General features: G+C 37.1%; 1 protein-coding gene across 4 annotated transcripts in view; it reads right to left on the bottom strand.

Annotated features, from left to right (window-relative positions):
* The window catches only part of RBMS3 (RNA binding motif single stranded interacting protein 3), a 703,797-nt gene that overhangs the window by 475,572 nt on the left and 211,743 nt on the right, over nucleotides 1-16,482 (bottom strand). For all 4 annotated transcript variants that reach the window (XR_009486534.1, XM_059846719.1, XM_059846669.1 and 1 more), the window contains one exon: nucleotides 14,654-14,827. Coding sequence is in view for 3 of the 4 variants with exons in the window: in XM_059846719.1 (XP_059702702.1) it covers nucleotides 14,654-14,827 (174 nt within the window). In the remaining variant the exon portion in view is untranslated. The remainder of the gene's footprint in view (nucleotides 1-14,653; nucleotides 14,828-16,482) is intronic.

Here is a 16,482-nt window from a genome sequence, read left to right as displayed (position 1 = left end):
CTTATCTGTATTTTAAAATTTATTTAATATGCCTGTTAGACAATATTTTGAACAAATTTTAACAAATTACATTTGGATTAAGTAGATCATATATTAATTTGTTTATGTCTTATGCTTCAGCTGGGGTTTTAAATCTGTCATAATGCTACAGAGAAGAAAAATATTTTAAGATGGATAGAGATGGGACAGTTTGGAGAGAAAATTAAAAGTTTATGAACTGATCTCATATTCCTATGAGAAAAAAAATACAGACTTCTTATTAAAACCCTGTGGTACCTTGATACAACTATTACTTGAGTAGCATCTGGCAGTGTCAGGTAGAGTTTCTTGAAGACTCAGATCTTTTGGCTTCTAAAATAGTAACAAATAACCCAAACCAGTCTTTTTTTCTGAATCACCATATGAGGATTAAACAACCTGTACAGGGAAGCAGATTTTTCAAGAAATCTTTTATGTATGACACTAGAGAAATGATGTGGCATCTAAATCACTAATATAAATCTGATGAAAAGGTTGCTTTTTTGCTATGTGTGTTGTTTAAAAGTAAACACACAAAGAATTTGACAATCTGAATCTTCTGTTTATCTGAGAAACTGTACACCTATTCCTTATACTTGGAGAGAGATTTCCTGTCAGCATTCATGAATTTCTCTCCTGACCCTGAGCAGCAAGAGATATATTGCAAAGGCAAATGTTTAAAGTTTATATCAATATACACGTGGGACAAAGGTAATTTACTCAGTGAAGGAAGAACCCCCTGCTACATTTAATCATGCTCAAGTACATGGGAAAGTGCCCTTACAGCTGTTGTTTCTCTCTGCCTTTTTAACCCAACTGTTGAGAAGCCCTTTTCTTCTCATGAAACACCTTAAAACCAAAGCCTAATTAAACTAGTAAAACAGCACTAAACCTGGTGGGCAGACTTATCTCCAGTCACTACCATTTGCAATTAGATGTTGGGTGAGGGTACAGGAAATCAATGTTATGTTCACCCCTTAATGAGAACATAAACACTTCCATATTAAAGGATTATTTTCTTAAAATCCCCACAGGTAGGCAGGGGATTCTTGCACCTGTGAAAGAACAAAAACATAGCCAAGAAAACAGTGGGAAGCAAAACAAAAAAATCTCTTTGCCTCATGTGGAAAAGGTATTTTCCTTTCTCCCATGATCTCAAGAAAAGCCAGATGAGAAAATAACAGTATGTATACACGTGGTCAAAGCAACAAGGTCAGGGCAAAACTCAGAGGCATTTTGTCTCTTTAGAACCATCCGAACCAGGCTTGCTTCAGTGTACTGATACAATAGATAATAAAGACACAAAGACAAAGAAGTCCATGTGGGCATCAAACACCTTCTGCTTTTGATCATCAGAGAATACAAGCTGGAATGTCTTGGTGGAGGCCAGTGGGACTTCATCACCTCTGATCATATGAGAGCTTGGCTGATTGTATTCTCCAGACAGAAACTGCAAGTGTATATTTTGGGGCTTTTAGAGAGGGAAAAAGCAAAAGTGAGATATCTGTGGGAGACATTCTGCACAGCTGTAGAGATTGGAATCTGCATTATAAATGTCCAATAGCAAGGAGTCTCCCACTCAGCTGCAGATCTGCTGATACCAACACCATCACTGAACATCACTGTAGTTAGAGACTTCACTGAAGAAACCTTCCCTCCCTCGTGAAATTTAGGAATTGTATAAAGCAAGAAAAAACTCTTCCTTATAGTATGTAATTTGTACAGAATGACTCTCAAGTTTCTCCTCCAGTCTCCTGTTTGGACCAGCAACTAATACTTTGTGATCACTAGCCTTGTTTACTTCTGCTGTTCAATTCCATTTTATTCACTGTCATTTAAAACAGAATGAACTATTTTATTTTGGATGTAGTAAAATTAGATGGTTTTATTCTTCCAGACATATGACTCCTAAAAATGTATAGGGTTGGTTTAAAAAGCATTCATTGAGTGGGAATGACATTTCTGTTGGGTCTTGGGTTTTCGGTGAGAGAGGGAAAGAGGCTACTGGGTTTTTAGAACAAATTTAAATATGGAAAAGAAGTCCTTAAGAATGGTATAGCTAACAATGTAAGTTCACTTTGCTGAAAGAGATTATATTTAGTTTTTTTCCCTCCTTCTTTATATTTGACATGTTGTTTGCAGAGAGTCTAGCTGTTTTCCACAAAACATAATTTGATTGGCATTTTTTTTTCTGTGTGGGTTTATTCTTCCTTTTACAGAGGAAAAAAAAATATTTACACTTCCTGCCCCCCCCCCTTGCTTTTTTTTTGGTCTTAAATAAGGAAAAATATTTTCAACCATGCCAGTTACTCTATCTAGAGGCACCACAACCAACACAGACACACCTTATGAGGTTAACAAGACTAGAAAAAGGTGTTTATTCACATGGAACATCTTACCATAAAATATCAAAATTGGATGTAGTCATTCAAATAATTTAATTTGGTTTTAGTCTGTCAACAAGATTTCAATGCCAGTTGCCCTTTTAAAAAGCAGTTATTCATGAAGCCATACAACTTAGCCATCACAAAAGCACTAACATGCTTAGCTTTCTTTTATTAATGTTATGTGAAATTTTTTTGTTGTTTTCTGCTTCACTAACATTTCAAGAAAAACAAAGTGATTGCCATGTGGTACAGTCAGTTCTGCAATGGCATCACAGCCTTTTATTCCCAAATTCTGAGATTTTTTTTTAGATTTATGCAGTAGCCTGTATTTTCTCTGAAGGGAGTTATACATCTTACTATAAACAGACACAGTTTCCATAGTCAGTTTGCCTACTGTATGATACTTGGCTCTAAGAACAACAAATTGAATCCTTGTCCTCCTTCTATTGCTCCTTTTACCTTGAGTTAACTCCTCTGGTAAAAAAAAAGGGGGGAGGGGGAGAAGGTATAGAGGGCGATGTGGAGGGTGACCAAAAAAAGTCATGGCAGAGAGTCACAAAATTACTCCATTTTACGTTTCAGAAAAGTCAAGATGACCAAACTTCTGCTTCAGACACCCTCTATAGGAAAGCATCAAGCTTATGTCTCTGTTCCTGATGTAACTGAGCATGCAGGAGGAAGTGGGGAAGCATGAACATTTAACAGCCAGAAGAGACTGGTATCTATGCCAGAGATCATTGTCTTGCGTTTCAAGGGATAAAAAAGATTTGATGAGTAAATGCATCTGAGTTTTTTGATTATGAGGAGCAAAAACGACTCTATTCAAAATAACACAACATCCCATTAGCATCACACCAGACCTCGTTGGTTTCTCTGGGAAGCTACAAGCGTCATAAACTTATCAGCAAGTAAAAATAGGGACTGAAATAAAAAGACTTTACTATGTACAAGCAGTAACCTGACTTATTTGCCCCACAAATGGGAATTTTTGAATTTGAATTAAATAGCTTGAAAATAAATCTGTTCATTTTGTGTTATTCTCACATAACAAGTATGATGAGACAAAGCTGCTCTGCAGTTCTATATGACCACAGCTAGAAACTGTTTACCCCATGCAGAATTTCATTCTGTATGCAGATCTCTTCTGGTTATTAAGTTATTAATAATATATTGAATATATTCACTGTGGGTTGAAACCTCTATGAAGCTTGAGTATCTTAACTCAGTGGTGGACAGGTTTGTTCTTTTAGGAAAGGGTGAGAACTTCCACTCTTCAGAAACAGATTTTGAGCTACACTTCTGAAATCTTGGTCCCCATTTTCATCACGATGAAAGAAAAAAATATTAAATTATTGAAGTAACGATAGATTCACTATCACTGCTTTAAAATCTACATCCCAATGAACTAGTTGGAGAATGCTAACACATCCTTTTCCTCACATAGCAGTGCCAAGAGATTTTTAAAAGACTGAAAAAGCAATTCTATCAAGCTTCAATATATAATTAATTCTTTTCTTTTCCAACTCCCAAACAAAATATTAAGATAAACAGCTTGACTTGGTATCAGGCATTGTTCATCGTATGCTCTCCTTTACAATGCTACAGCTTTCACAGTTCTGTTTGTCTTGCATAATGTACCGTATGTGGGGCAGTGAATTACATTCCTTTCTAAGAGACCATGCTGAATTACTATTTCTTTCCCAGGACTCAGAGGTGAATAATTGCACCTGTCCTCCTTAAGCAGACAAAAGACATTAAGTAGCAGCCAAATGGAAAGAAAGATTTAAAAAGAAAATCACTTTATAGTTTGGCAGGAAAACAACTCAATCCAACCTTTCACCCAGCTGTATACAATATGAGGATTTCTACAAGCACAGCTTCTGAAGAAAATGAAGTCTTCAAAGAGAGACTGCCCTAATAACAAAGAAAAAATTGAGGTGCTTTCTAGAAGTTTAAAAGATCCTACTTTTGAAATAAATCACTGACAATACAAAAAGGAAAAAAAAAAAGAAATAAAAAAGCTCAATGACACAGCTAAGTGTTTGTGGGCAAATGTTCTCATTTACAGGATACAAACAAAGAAATAAAGTAGGATGGGGGAACAAACAAAACCACATGGCTTTTCCAAGACCACACAGAGATGCAGGAGGAGAACCTAGCACAGAGAAGAAGTGAAGATGCTGGAACTTCCTGACAACCTTGACACTGTGTCACAGGTTCATGGTATCACTTAGGCTGGGAAAGACCTTTAAGACAGAGTCCAACTGTAAAGATTTTGTGACCATGCTGAACATAAAGGCTGAGTTTTGCTCTCCCTGACTGCAAGCAGCTGGCAGAGAGATCTGCAGCAGCTCTGGTTTCAGCAGAGCAAGCCGTGCTGGCAGGCATCCAGGGACAGATCACCAGGGCAGAAGGACAGAGCCTCAACAGAGTACTTGCCTTTGGTGCCAGGAAATTCCTAGCACCTGACCATGCCAGAGGGCTAATGCTCAAAAAGATGAGAAAAAAGCAAGAAAGGTGAAAATACTGAAGAGAATCTTTGCAAAGACCTTTGTAGTATTTCCAGACCCTTACAATCTTTTTCCTCTTGCATGGAAGTTGACTGCATACCCAAGGAAGAGAGGTATTTGTACATAAATGGAAAAATATTCTGCTCCTTGTGAAACCTAAAGGTTGTCAGTGTCTTTGGCAAAAATCCAGGCAGTCCATCTTACAGCTAAAAAGTTAAATGCCATGGAAAACGACATTAAACCCCAAATAAAATAAAAGCAGGAAAAAAGGAAACAAATGAGTGATGCCTTGAGAGGAGATGCCCTTGCAGAAAGCAAGTCTCTTTTCCCAAAAGCACAAATGTCTGTATTTGACATCCTTAATGAGAACTTGATATAGCATAGAAGAGAAACATTGGTGGAAAGCAAAGAACATAACCAACCAAACCTGCTTTCGGCTAGAATCTTTGGGCTTCACTAAAACACCTCCATCACCTTATAGTTACAGGTTTTAGAACAAAGCAAACACTGCCTAGTTATATACTTGGAAAAAATACAGAAAAGAGACAGGTTTGACAGATGAGGTACCAACTTGGAATGAATGAAAACCAAAGCTTACTGCCATTCTTTTCCTCAAACAGCTTAGGGTAGGATCTCTTTCAGTGCCATTGCTTCCCTTCCTATTTTCTGTCCCATCTAGTTACATGCCTTGTGATAGGGACTTACTTTTACAGTATTTTTGATACAAATCTGAAGTCAATAGAGTCCTTATCAAGGAAAAAGTAAACACAGCACTGTGATGAGTTGTTCCCTGGATTTCAGAAATAAGTAAAGCCTGTTATTTTGTGGTTCTCTGTTTTTCCTCTCAAAAACTACAGCTCCTTCCTTCAAGAGTGATGCAGAAATACCTTCTACAGAACACCTTCAGTCTCCTCAAAATGAAGTTCTCCCACAGAAGCCTTAAAACTGGACAAAAGTAGAGAAATTAATGAAAACTTGCCCAAGACTGACACACAGATCACAATGTCTCTCAGGTGTTTCTTTCTTGAGGAAACCCAGCTAATAAAAGCAAAAGCAAACATTTCAACAAAGGTGACAAAGATTTAAAAGGTGACAAAGATGAAAATTTAGATTGCTTAGAAAATTAGCCATGCAAGGAACTCTAGGATTTTGATCTCTTTTAGATCATGTGCTCTCAATAGAGTGTTTAAATCACTGGTGGAACACATGTCAGAAATCAGCAAGGGACAAATGATCTTTGGTCAGCATTTGGATTTGCAGTAAAGCAACATTTGAAATTTATCAAGGGTAAAAAAACTGAAATGTCATCAAAAGAACATTTCAATTTTGACAAATCAATATTTCCTACAGACATGCATTTCTTCCATCTCCCTTTGTAAACAGAACTCACTGTCAACAGTGCAGCTGAGTAGCCTCCCTGGTGTAAATAAATCCTCAAGGCAAGGTCTAAGGGCAAAAGGAAAGTTTCATCCCTTATGCCTTCACTGAATTGGGTGGGTTTATATTAAATCAATAGCCCCAATTAAAATTAAGAGAGAAGAGTCCATCAGCAAAATGATTTGAAGTAGTATTTGCTCAGACTAGTGCAAAACTCTTCACCCTTGGAGGCTGCAATACAAGGAAGTTGCCTGAGCGTGTTAATTATTTAAAATGAAAGCAACAGCGTTGCTGGCCTTTTGCGATAATCAATCCTTCAAAAAGTGTCAGGTGTCTCCAAAACATGTGACAGGTTGGCAGCTTGTAGCATCCACTGTCAAGCCCTAATACCAGGATTTTCTCTGGAGCCTGAAGGAACTCATCACCTTAACTAACCTAAAGACAACCTGTCTCGCTTACTGAAAATGAGATGGAGAAGCTAAATTAGAACCATACATCTCCTATTTGCTAAATTAAAGCAAAAAACCAAAACAAACACTGGAAGCGTGTATATACATATATATAGACACACATTCATACATACAGACAGAAATGCATATAGAGATATGTATAGATAGATACATAGCTGTAGCTGCAAATTATAGACATTAACTAAGATCTGTATTTACTGCCTCCTACAAGCCTATTTTACAGTCTAAATTTAGGGAATTTCTTCTCTTAAAAAAAAGAAAAGAAGAAAGGAAGAAAAAAAAAAAACAGCGTCTGGCTTGGGTTTTTTAAGTCTATTAAAAAAAACATCTTTCTGTCTCTTCTTCCACTTGAGAACGCAAGAATAAAAAATGTAGAATCAGCAAGACAATTCTTGCTTCCCATAGAGTCTGTTTATAAACAAAAACTTCCCATCTCCAAAATGGTTGACGTTATTAGCATTTGGAGGTGGTGAGAAACTTTTCAGGAGTAGTTATTTTACCAATAAATAAGAGCTGTGGATATATCTGTGTAAGTACTTTTGGTAATTTCAAAGATCTCAATTATACTTCCCATGAAGAAATCTTTCTGCTTGAAAATAAGGGCACTAGTTATTTACAGGGGATTTTTTCCTAATCCTGCTAGCATTAATTGTTGGAAAAAAATAAAACTGTCCTTAAGTTTTTGCATAAAATTTGACTTTTTTCTGTTAAATAACACACAGGAAACAAATCAATAACAGGCATCAACAAACACCAATCTAGAAAATTCTTAATCTGTTAAGATTAGGAGAAACAATGACAAAACACAATATGTGTGATGTGTAAATGAGTAGAGGATGCTGGAAAAAATAACATTAAAACACCACTTACAAATAAAAAGCCAGACTTCTGAAATCAAACATTTCTAAACTCACTCCTATGGAACTTCTCCATTTCCCCAGACTTTCTGAAAAATATTTGTTGCGAGTCAGTTGAAGGGTTTTGTGTTATCAGTGCTCTCCCACCTCTCTGACAGGCACTGCCCTTTTGGAGTAGGGCATTCAACTTCAAGTTGTAATTGCCATCGATCAAAAATACTCCAGAACCTGAGCCAACCTGAGCCACCCATGGGCAGTGGCATTTCACACATTCCACAGATCTGGTGGGCAGCATCCACAGCACTGTCCTTTTGCAGGAGCAAGCAGGGGCATGGGAGCATTTAACACAATTCTTACAGCATCATGTACATGTTTTTGAAAAAAACTACTCTTTGAGGTAAAATCCAGTTAACTACTTTGGCTAGAGTTCTATATTGCTGGTGACTTTTCCCTACAACTCTTCACTCAAGTTCCATTTCAAAGCTTAATACACAAAATATGCTGGATAACTCAAAGGCGGAATGCAAAACCCATTGGTGGATTTTGTGATTTTTTTTTTTTTTTAAGGCCTGGCCAAGTTTTAATGGGCTGTCACACACGAATTATTATGAAAGCACTACAATGAACTGAGCTGATAAGCTGATCTGATCAGAATTAACTGCATGTGATTGCTGCTTTGAAAAGCTGGCCTAAAGAGGCAGCATTGAAAGCAATCTCACAAGTCACTGGTACCGCTTGCCTCAGCTATAAGTAAGCACAGATGGTGAGAAAAGTTAATTAAGAGACATATTTGTTTGGGGGTTTGAAATTTCCACCCTCTCTTCTCCAAAGAAGCCAAGCCACAGTGAAAATGTGTTTCACGTTAGCGGCCTAATAAGTTCATGTTTTTGAGACTCTGTTCCTGTAGATGGAGGTAATAGATGAACAGAATAAATAATTTATGTCAGCAGTTAGCATATGGATTTGCAGCTGATCACTAAGCTACTCATTGCACCTGATAGCTACAACATCTCGTCAATTAAAAATATTCCCTTCTCCACAATCCTTCATTGCTTTTCTCCTAACTGGCACAGCTTCTCTCTCACAGCACAACTGTACCTAGCAATGGAGATGTCATCCTTTTGATTGCCACTTTAATGACTGCTTCTTCATTTTAAACTCTCACTTGTTCTTGCAGGATTTCATAAGGAACATGTCAACAACTACATAAAATAGCTTCTGGTGATACACTTCTCTTTTATTTCTGGTTGGGAGCTCTCTTTCCTACTTCTTTCCAGCTTGATCTTTCCCCAGATTTATTAATGGGGGAAAGCTGGGGCTGTCACCAACTTTAGAAGATCAAAACACATTCTTTACACTTTATCTTCTGTAGGACTGTGACCAAAGTGACGCCTGGAAGATATTTTGCTCAATGGTCCTTCAACAGTGTATAATTTCTTGGACCCATTTCCATTTTTTTAAATCTGTGGCCATTATAATGACAAGGGCCAGTAGCACCAAAGAAATACTGGCTAAGGAATGGTAGGGAGCAATCTCACATGAAAGGCCTATGAAGGTAAGAAAGAGTTAACACCAAGGACAGAGAAAGCCAAGACTTCAGAACTGCAAGTGTAATTGAGAGGTTCTTAGAGAGACACTTCCAATTCATGCCTACTGTACTATTTATTTCCTTTTCCATCACTGCTGATTATAAGGATGTGCGTGTGTAAAAAGAAGTTTCTTCCTCTCTAATCAGACCAGCTCTACTCCACAAATCCACAATCCACCGTTCGTGACATTACAAAATGAATCAGGCAGGAGGCTCAAGTCAGATCAGAAAGTGACAGCTTTTGTTTAAACAGATATCTCAGAAATTAGTGATGACAGGATTATACTGCATAAGCATTTCACTCTTTGCACTTTCTCTCCAAGGAGAGGTGCAACAGAATTACTCACTGGAAAGATCTTAGTATTAAAAAAAACACAAACCAAACTTGATCGCTGAACTTTTCTACTTATATTTCTAGAGAAATAAAGGTCTGTTTGGAATAGGACACCGGTACTATGTGTTGCATGCTTCCTAAATTTAAATAAAGATGCTTCTTCAAACATTATCTTTGCATTATAATGTATGGTCATATCATATTTGGTATGATGTGTGAATTTGGTATGCATCAGTAAATTGCTTCTGTCAGTCTTATTTTGGTGTTATAGAACCAACTTTGAGTAGAATATTTCAATTACAAAAATGTGTTCTCTAATTAGCTTTACATTTCAGAGAACAGGATCACATCAGAAAATTAGAGACTGAACCAACTCCAGCCCTGCACTGAGAACCTTCCTACATCATTCTGCAAAGATTTTAGCCAAAAGCTTGTTCTGTGCTTTATATATATAAAGGTATATATACACTTAAAACGAATAAGTTAGGCATTATATATATGTATACATATAAAATTGATAATTGTATCTCACACCCCAAGGTGGTTCCTCAACACTGTATTATCTAATCCCATAAAAATGGCAGGTTTTCTAATTATATAAATGTATACAAAATAAGTTGTTTAAACAGTCAATCACTGAGAGCTCACTACAGATGTTAATCCAATTTGTGTGGTAATGATCAGAACAGTCAGTTTACATAAAGCATTACAGCTGTGCAATGCTGCAGTCCGGCAGCTCTGTCATCAGCAATGAGGCTCACCTACCTGGAACTGGAAATTTTTCCGATGGACTCTGCATAGTCATGCTGACAGTGAGTAAGCCCTTCCATTAGACTTGTCCACAGTGACAGCCTTGCTCCCTTTCTGCTTTTCTATCCAAGGATTGTCAGTGGAAATGTGTAAAAGGAGCTACAGCTCCTTCTACTGGGTCTTAAGGTTTCTAAGATTAAAGATTTGAGATCCTACTAGGGCTTCCAGAATTGAGTGGAAGAATGCCAGTAGTTTCTCATAGCACTCTGCATCACATTTTTTTAAAATTCTGCATTTCACATTCCAACTAACAGCATAATTTCAGAAGCAATCATGCATTTAAGGAAGCCGTAGAAATAAGTCTGGGGACAGACTGTTGGAATGGGGACTGCTAAGCAAACTGATTGTCTGATCCATATATGACATCTCAGATGTAACAGCTTGTAAACATTATGTGTAGAGCTCCAAATAATAACTCTACAGATTTAACCAATCATGCTTTGAAGGCTGTCACTGATCTAGTGGAGCATGACCAAATCCTGTTAGAGTGCAGAATAGATTCTAGCTGAAAGTCTTACATACACTGGGTTGGCTATCTAGATAAGGATTTCAAAGACATTGTGCATGCTACAGAGATGTATGCATATGGAGAAATTAATATACACAGTTAAATTCACCACCCCATGGGCATACAACAAAGGTTTCAAACCCTGCAGGGTAACACACTCTGTAGCAGTTCTGTCTGCTTCAACAGAGAGTATCACATGGCCAAATTCCTTCATAAGTATGGACTGACTTTTACAAAGGTGAGCATGGCAGGTATTTCAGACTGCAACATGAATATCCAAGAAAGGCATAAAAGACTCCCTTATAATTTCAGCTGGAATATTCCAAAGCTGATGAGATCTGTGTTTGTTTTCTCACTTTACAGATTAATTCCTTTAAATTCCTTAGTACAGTCTAAGTAGTTCATTTGTTAGAGTTAATTCAATGAACAAGATTTCTGAAGATCTGTGAAATTCTATCATCCTTCCAGCAAATGTGGAGAAAAGGAAATGAAGTGAGTCTTTGAGACTTTTGAAAAAGCATGGGTAGGAAGCCTGTGTAGATGTGAAAGTGCTCAAAGGACACTATCATTCAAAGGTTCCTACCTTGCCCAGCAGGGATAATGAGAATTACTTTGTCTATTTTTTATCTTCCTGTGTGAAGAAAGTTCAAGAAAAAAGCATGACTAGGTGTCTTCTCCTATTCTGAGCAATATATGCTGTATTTTTCTGGCTGTAAGCCTCTGAGTGTGAATGCCAGAAGAATTTCAAGCCCCTAATATCAAAAATAATTTACTATGTAAGGACCATCTACCACATTATCATTTATATTAGTATACACAGATCCTGCAGGGTATTCTGCTTCCCAGTATAGCTAAAAATTAGCACCTTCTTGTTTGCTCAAAAACTGCACTGCACTGTTGACTGGGTTGATATGCAGTCTGTTTTTCCCTTAGATAATTCAAGAGCTGAAAAATTACCCTGTTTAAATAAACTTCCTGTTCTTTTCTTTCCTAGGGTGAAAAGAGTGTTTTTAATCAATGGTTGCAGCACTATGGAAGAGAGATGCCAAGGGGGCTCTCTGATAAAACAGAATAAAAATCCCACCTTTGGCTCTGACATACTCAGGACCAGCCAGAGTCATAAGGGTCTCTTAACACCGCACTGTGTAAGATATTTTTTTCTTTCATTTAGATTAAAAAAATATATAAAAAATTAGAGATTTGATTTTTTTTTAAGTTACATTTGGCCCAATTAAAATTAATCTTTTTTTGTCTCCTTCAGCTTTTCTCCAAACAGTAGAGAAATTCAAAGCTTTTCTCTTGGCCCTGTCTTCAGGGACTAATATCTTTAAGTACTCCAAGGGTAAATTCAACTCTCTGACATTTGTCTGCCTTGAACTTGCACAGAGCTTGTAAGTTTGTTAGCCTCCAAAGTGTCAAGGAACTGCAACGATCTTTAGACATATTCCATGTGGGAGGTTTTGCAGAAACAGCTTCATACAGCTCTACAACCTACAACTTGTTCTGCTGAACCTGTGTCAGATGAGGGCAAATAAAATCCTCTGAAGTAAAGGAGATATCCAGTTGAGCACGTAATACTCAGAAGATTCACAAATAAAGGAGCTCCCCGGTATCCAGATTTTAATTTTTTAATTTACCATAAAAAGATTGGTTTGAGCCCAGATTAAACAAATCCAAGTGAGAAAGAGGAACCGGACTAAGTCTAACTTTATCATATACAATGAAACAGATATCCAACCAAAAAGTAAGGCTTTTTTTTCTTTGAAACTTGAAATTCATTTGATGCTTGAGAAGGGAGGAGCTGAATTTCCTGGAGTGCCTTGCCCAGGCCCTGTTTATGGACTCTCCCTCAGAGAATACAGAAGTATGGAAGGTATGTAAAAAGTGTGTGATCACAGTGGTAGGCACTGCAATGGCAGCTAACCTGTTACAACTTCTTACCACCAGCTTAAGAAATCTGTCTGATCTCTGCTGAGTAGCTCTGCAACAGCTCCTCAGATGAGCCAGAACCAAGAAATGTATCAGGTTTTGCAAGTGTTTGAATCCAGGGACACTGAGGGTAGGGCTAATCAACCAATCTGCACAAAGGTTTATGCAATTCTGCACATTCTAAAATCTCTGCTTTTCAGCAATCAGATAAATCAACTTCCAGACTGATGTATCATTTCCAGTGACTACATATTAAGATGCTCATTGAAAACAAATATCATACAGATCATATATGTACAACCTACAGATACTGTACTATAATTCCAGTGGAGCTACCCTCAACTTTAATCTAAACAACAAAAAAAAGAGGAATTGAGGAATTGGCTTGAATAGACTGAAATTTCAATTCAAATTTAAAGCTCTCCTCCAGGAAGCACAGCATTCTTCTTGTATGCTCTTTTACTAAGCAGAGTCAAAGCTTGAGTCACAGAGGGGATAGTGTTTATTCTAACTGATCAAAGTTAAGGAGCAGTTAATGATTTGAATACCCACAGTTTAAGATAAATTAAGCTGTCATGGGATTCTTTTTGAGCCATCATTCTAAACAAGGAAAATATCTGTGCCCTTGTGATGTCAAATACTTTTTACTTCCTCACAAGTTTTTATCATTTTCAATGACACCATAATGGAAGTGAGCAAACAGAAGAATCCATAGAGATGTTTAATTTATTCTGAGAACTCATCATCCCAGAAAAAAAGTAAGATTTTACAAATTTATTCCTCTCCTTTATTTCAATTACCATGTTAATGTTCAAGACAATTTCTAACCCAAACTTCTGGCCAGAAGTCTGCTGGCAGGTAAGACAGCAAATCTAAATCAAATCACTAAGATCTTGCAATAAGACTGCACAGTACAATTTCCATTCTGTACCAAAAGCTGCACTTTCCCATTTCCCCACTGGAATTCACTATAGGATGGCAAAACTTCATTACGTACACACGGCAGGAGGTTAAGATGCTATGCCTTTTAAGAAGTTCTATAACCAAATGTCCAAAGATAAGTTCAAATCCAAACATTAAAACAACAAAGTGTGGAGTGGGGAAAAAAGGAAGATTGCTTACACTAATGAGATTTTCCCCCATTAACTCTCTTGGAGTCTTTCAAAACCAGAAACTACATGAATGAAAGGGCTCTGCAATAAGCAGTAAACAATAGCAATATGACAAAATTCACCATTAGCCTATAGTTGGTAGCCTTTCATGACTGTCAAGTTAAAACACACAACAACACTGAGCCACCCTTCCACATTCTTTTTGGTCACCAGTTCATGCAATTATAGAAGACCAGTTGTCTTTGCTTAGCAACAAGATTGCATGTTCACCACTGATCACATTAATGACAAAGTAGTGAGTCAAAACAAATCTAATGATGAGAAGAGATGCTCTTCTTCTCTGACTAATCCGCACAATTTAAAATGTTTGAAATAGAAAGAATAATTCGTTCATCTTACAGACTCACCAGAAACAGAAATAAGGCCATCTGTAATACTGCTTTTCAGACTATGTTTCTGACACCAAAACCCAGGCATACAACAATAATTTCATGCAAGGAGAAAGAATGCTAAATGCACAAAAATATATATAATTTTTACTGAGGCATAAAACTTTCACATTTGCTTATGTCTAAGACTCATTCTAATTTTTTTTTTTAGAGTTTGGGTTACTATATGTGAGCTGTTCTGTCTGGCACGGGACATAAAGACTGCTGGAGATGGGTGCTGAATCATCAGCCCCTGAGTGCCTCCACCTCCCAGGGAATCACAGAGCTCATTCAGGTAACTGCAGAAAAGATTTGCATTACTTACAGCAGGATGTCCAGCACAGTAGGTGTAGCTAGCATGAGACTGGTAGTGCAAGCTTGCTCTTGGAAAGGTGTATGTATTCCAAGCAGGTTGGCTGCTATTCCACTGGGAGCTAAAGCCAGGGCTCATGGTCACTCTCGATTTACTGTTTTGGTACGTTCTCACTGTGGAGCTGGACTATCAAAAAAGAAAGAAACGCAACGTAAAAATAGCTTTTAGGGTAGAATACAAATAATGCAGCTATAAATCATCATTGTGCATACATATAATGCCACATGGTCTGGAACTAACTTGAATGCTTCCTGTTAGGAGCTGGGAAAAGCAAAAAATGGATTCCATCAAAGATATCACTGGAAGAGCTATGTACCTGTAATGCCCAAAAGGAAGACTGATGACTGTTAGACTTCAGGCTGGGATATAAATCAAATGGACAATCAATAAGTGATAGAAGTAAGGGGATGTTCTGAAAATGTGTAGAATGTACAATCCCAAGATTAATTGTAGAAACTTCCATATCTTTTTATTATATTGACATTTATTGAACAATTGATCAGTTATGGCCATTTTACCGTAAATGGCAGTTTGGGGCCAATGTTCAGATCTAATTCTTGAAGACTTGAAATCCCATCTAGAGGCTAGCTAAGGTTGAGCCATCACAAAGCTACACATCAATTACGCAACCTTCCAGGCACACTATAAAATTTCATGACTTTCTAATTACTTAGGAGAAAAAAAATCTAAAATCTTGATTTATCTTTTTTTTTTTAATTCAATGATTTAATCTGAAAGTAACCTACAGATATGTAAGTCACATGCATTCTTTCTGTCCTTCTCTCATTTTACTTTAATTGTAGCTTTCTGCTTCTAGTCCTTGTTTTATGAAAAATATTCCTAATAAACATCTGCACTGTTAGGGGTGGTTTATTAGGGCAGCAAAAAAGAATCAATTTTCAAAAGAGTAGAAGAAGCATAGGAGTGGATGCATTTTTAGCAGGTATTTAGGTTGGCCTTCAAAGACATGCAAATGTACTTTTTATTCCATATTCTGCTCTTCATTTGGGTTTTGCTGCCTTTCTTTATATTGGCAAAGGTGTTCTAAATTTCCCATGCAAATTTACCCCAGCTAATTGTGGTTATTATAAAACTAAAGCTATTCTCTTTAGAGCACTAAATTTACGGTGACCTTGTTTATACAGTGAAAGCTTGAGAAATACGAACACAAATAATACTTCTTAGAAATGCTTATAAACGTCCCTGTTAGCAAATTGATGCTATCAATTTCAAAAGCTATACTCAAGAATGACACTTCATTTATTTTTACCCTCCTTTCAAAGACAACTTTTATACATCATATGTGTAGCATTAACCAAATATCAATATGGGCCACCATCAAACAAGGTGTTTCACATGATCCAAGACCATTCTTACCCTGAAGTGCTTACAAGATAAATGAGAAGGTCAGGGAAAGGATGAAAGAGCAGAGTCTGGTGTAGAAGCATGGAAAACGGCTTCATAAACATGACTTTCAGCTTGATTTCAATGCTTCAGCTCAGTTTCATTGGGAGAGAATTAGAGACACAGAAGGAAAAGAAGACAGAGAGAAGACATACAAAAAGGTTTCAAGGACACATTCTAGCTGCAAAAATATATAGGCTGCAGCCTTTCCAATTTTTAATACTGTATTTAGACCAGCTGCTTGCAGAAACTACAGGCCATGCTGGCATGGGCTGAACATGCCCTCTTCATTTAATTTAATTTTCAAAAGTTTAAGTACACAAAGTTTGCCTCAGTTATCAATTGCTGTATAAACTTTAAGTTCAAGAAAAGGCCAA

Source organism: Haemorhous mexicanus, chromosome 1 (assembly GCF_027477595.1).
Source record: "Haemorhous mexicanus isolate bHaeMex1 chromosome 1, bHaeMex1.pri, whole genome shotgun sequence".
Lineage (NCBI taxonomy): Eukaryota > Metazoa > Chordata > Aves > Passeriformes > Fringillidae > Haemorhous > Haemorhous mexicanus.
Note: the sequence above shows the minus strand (reverse complement) of the source record. Positions and strands in the feature narration are given on the sequence as shown.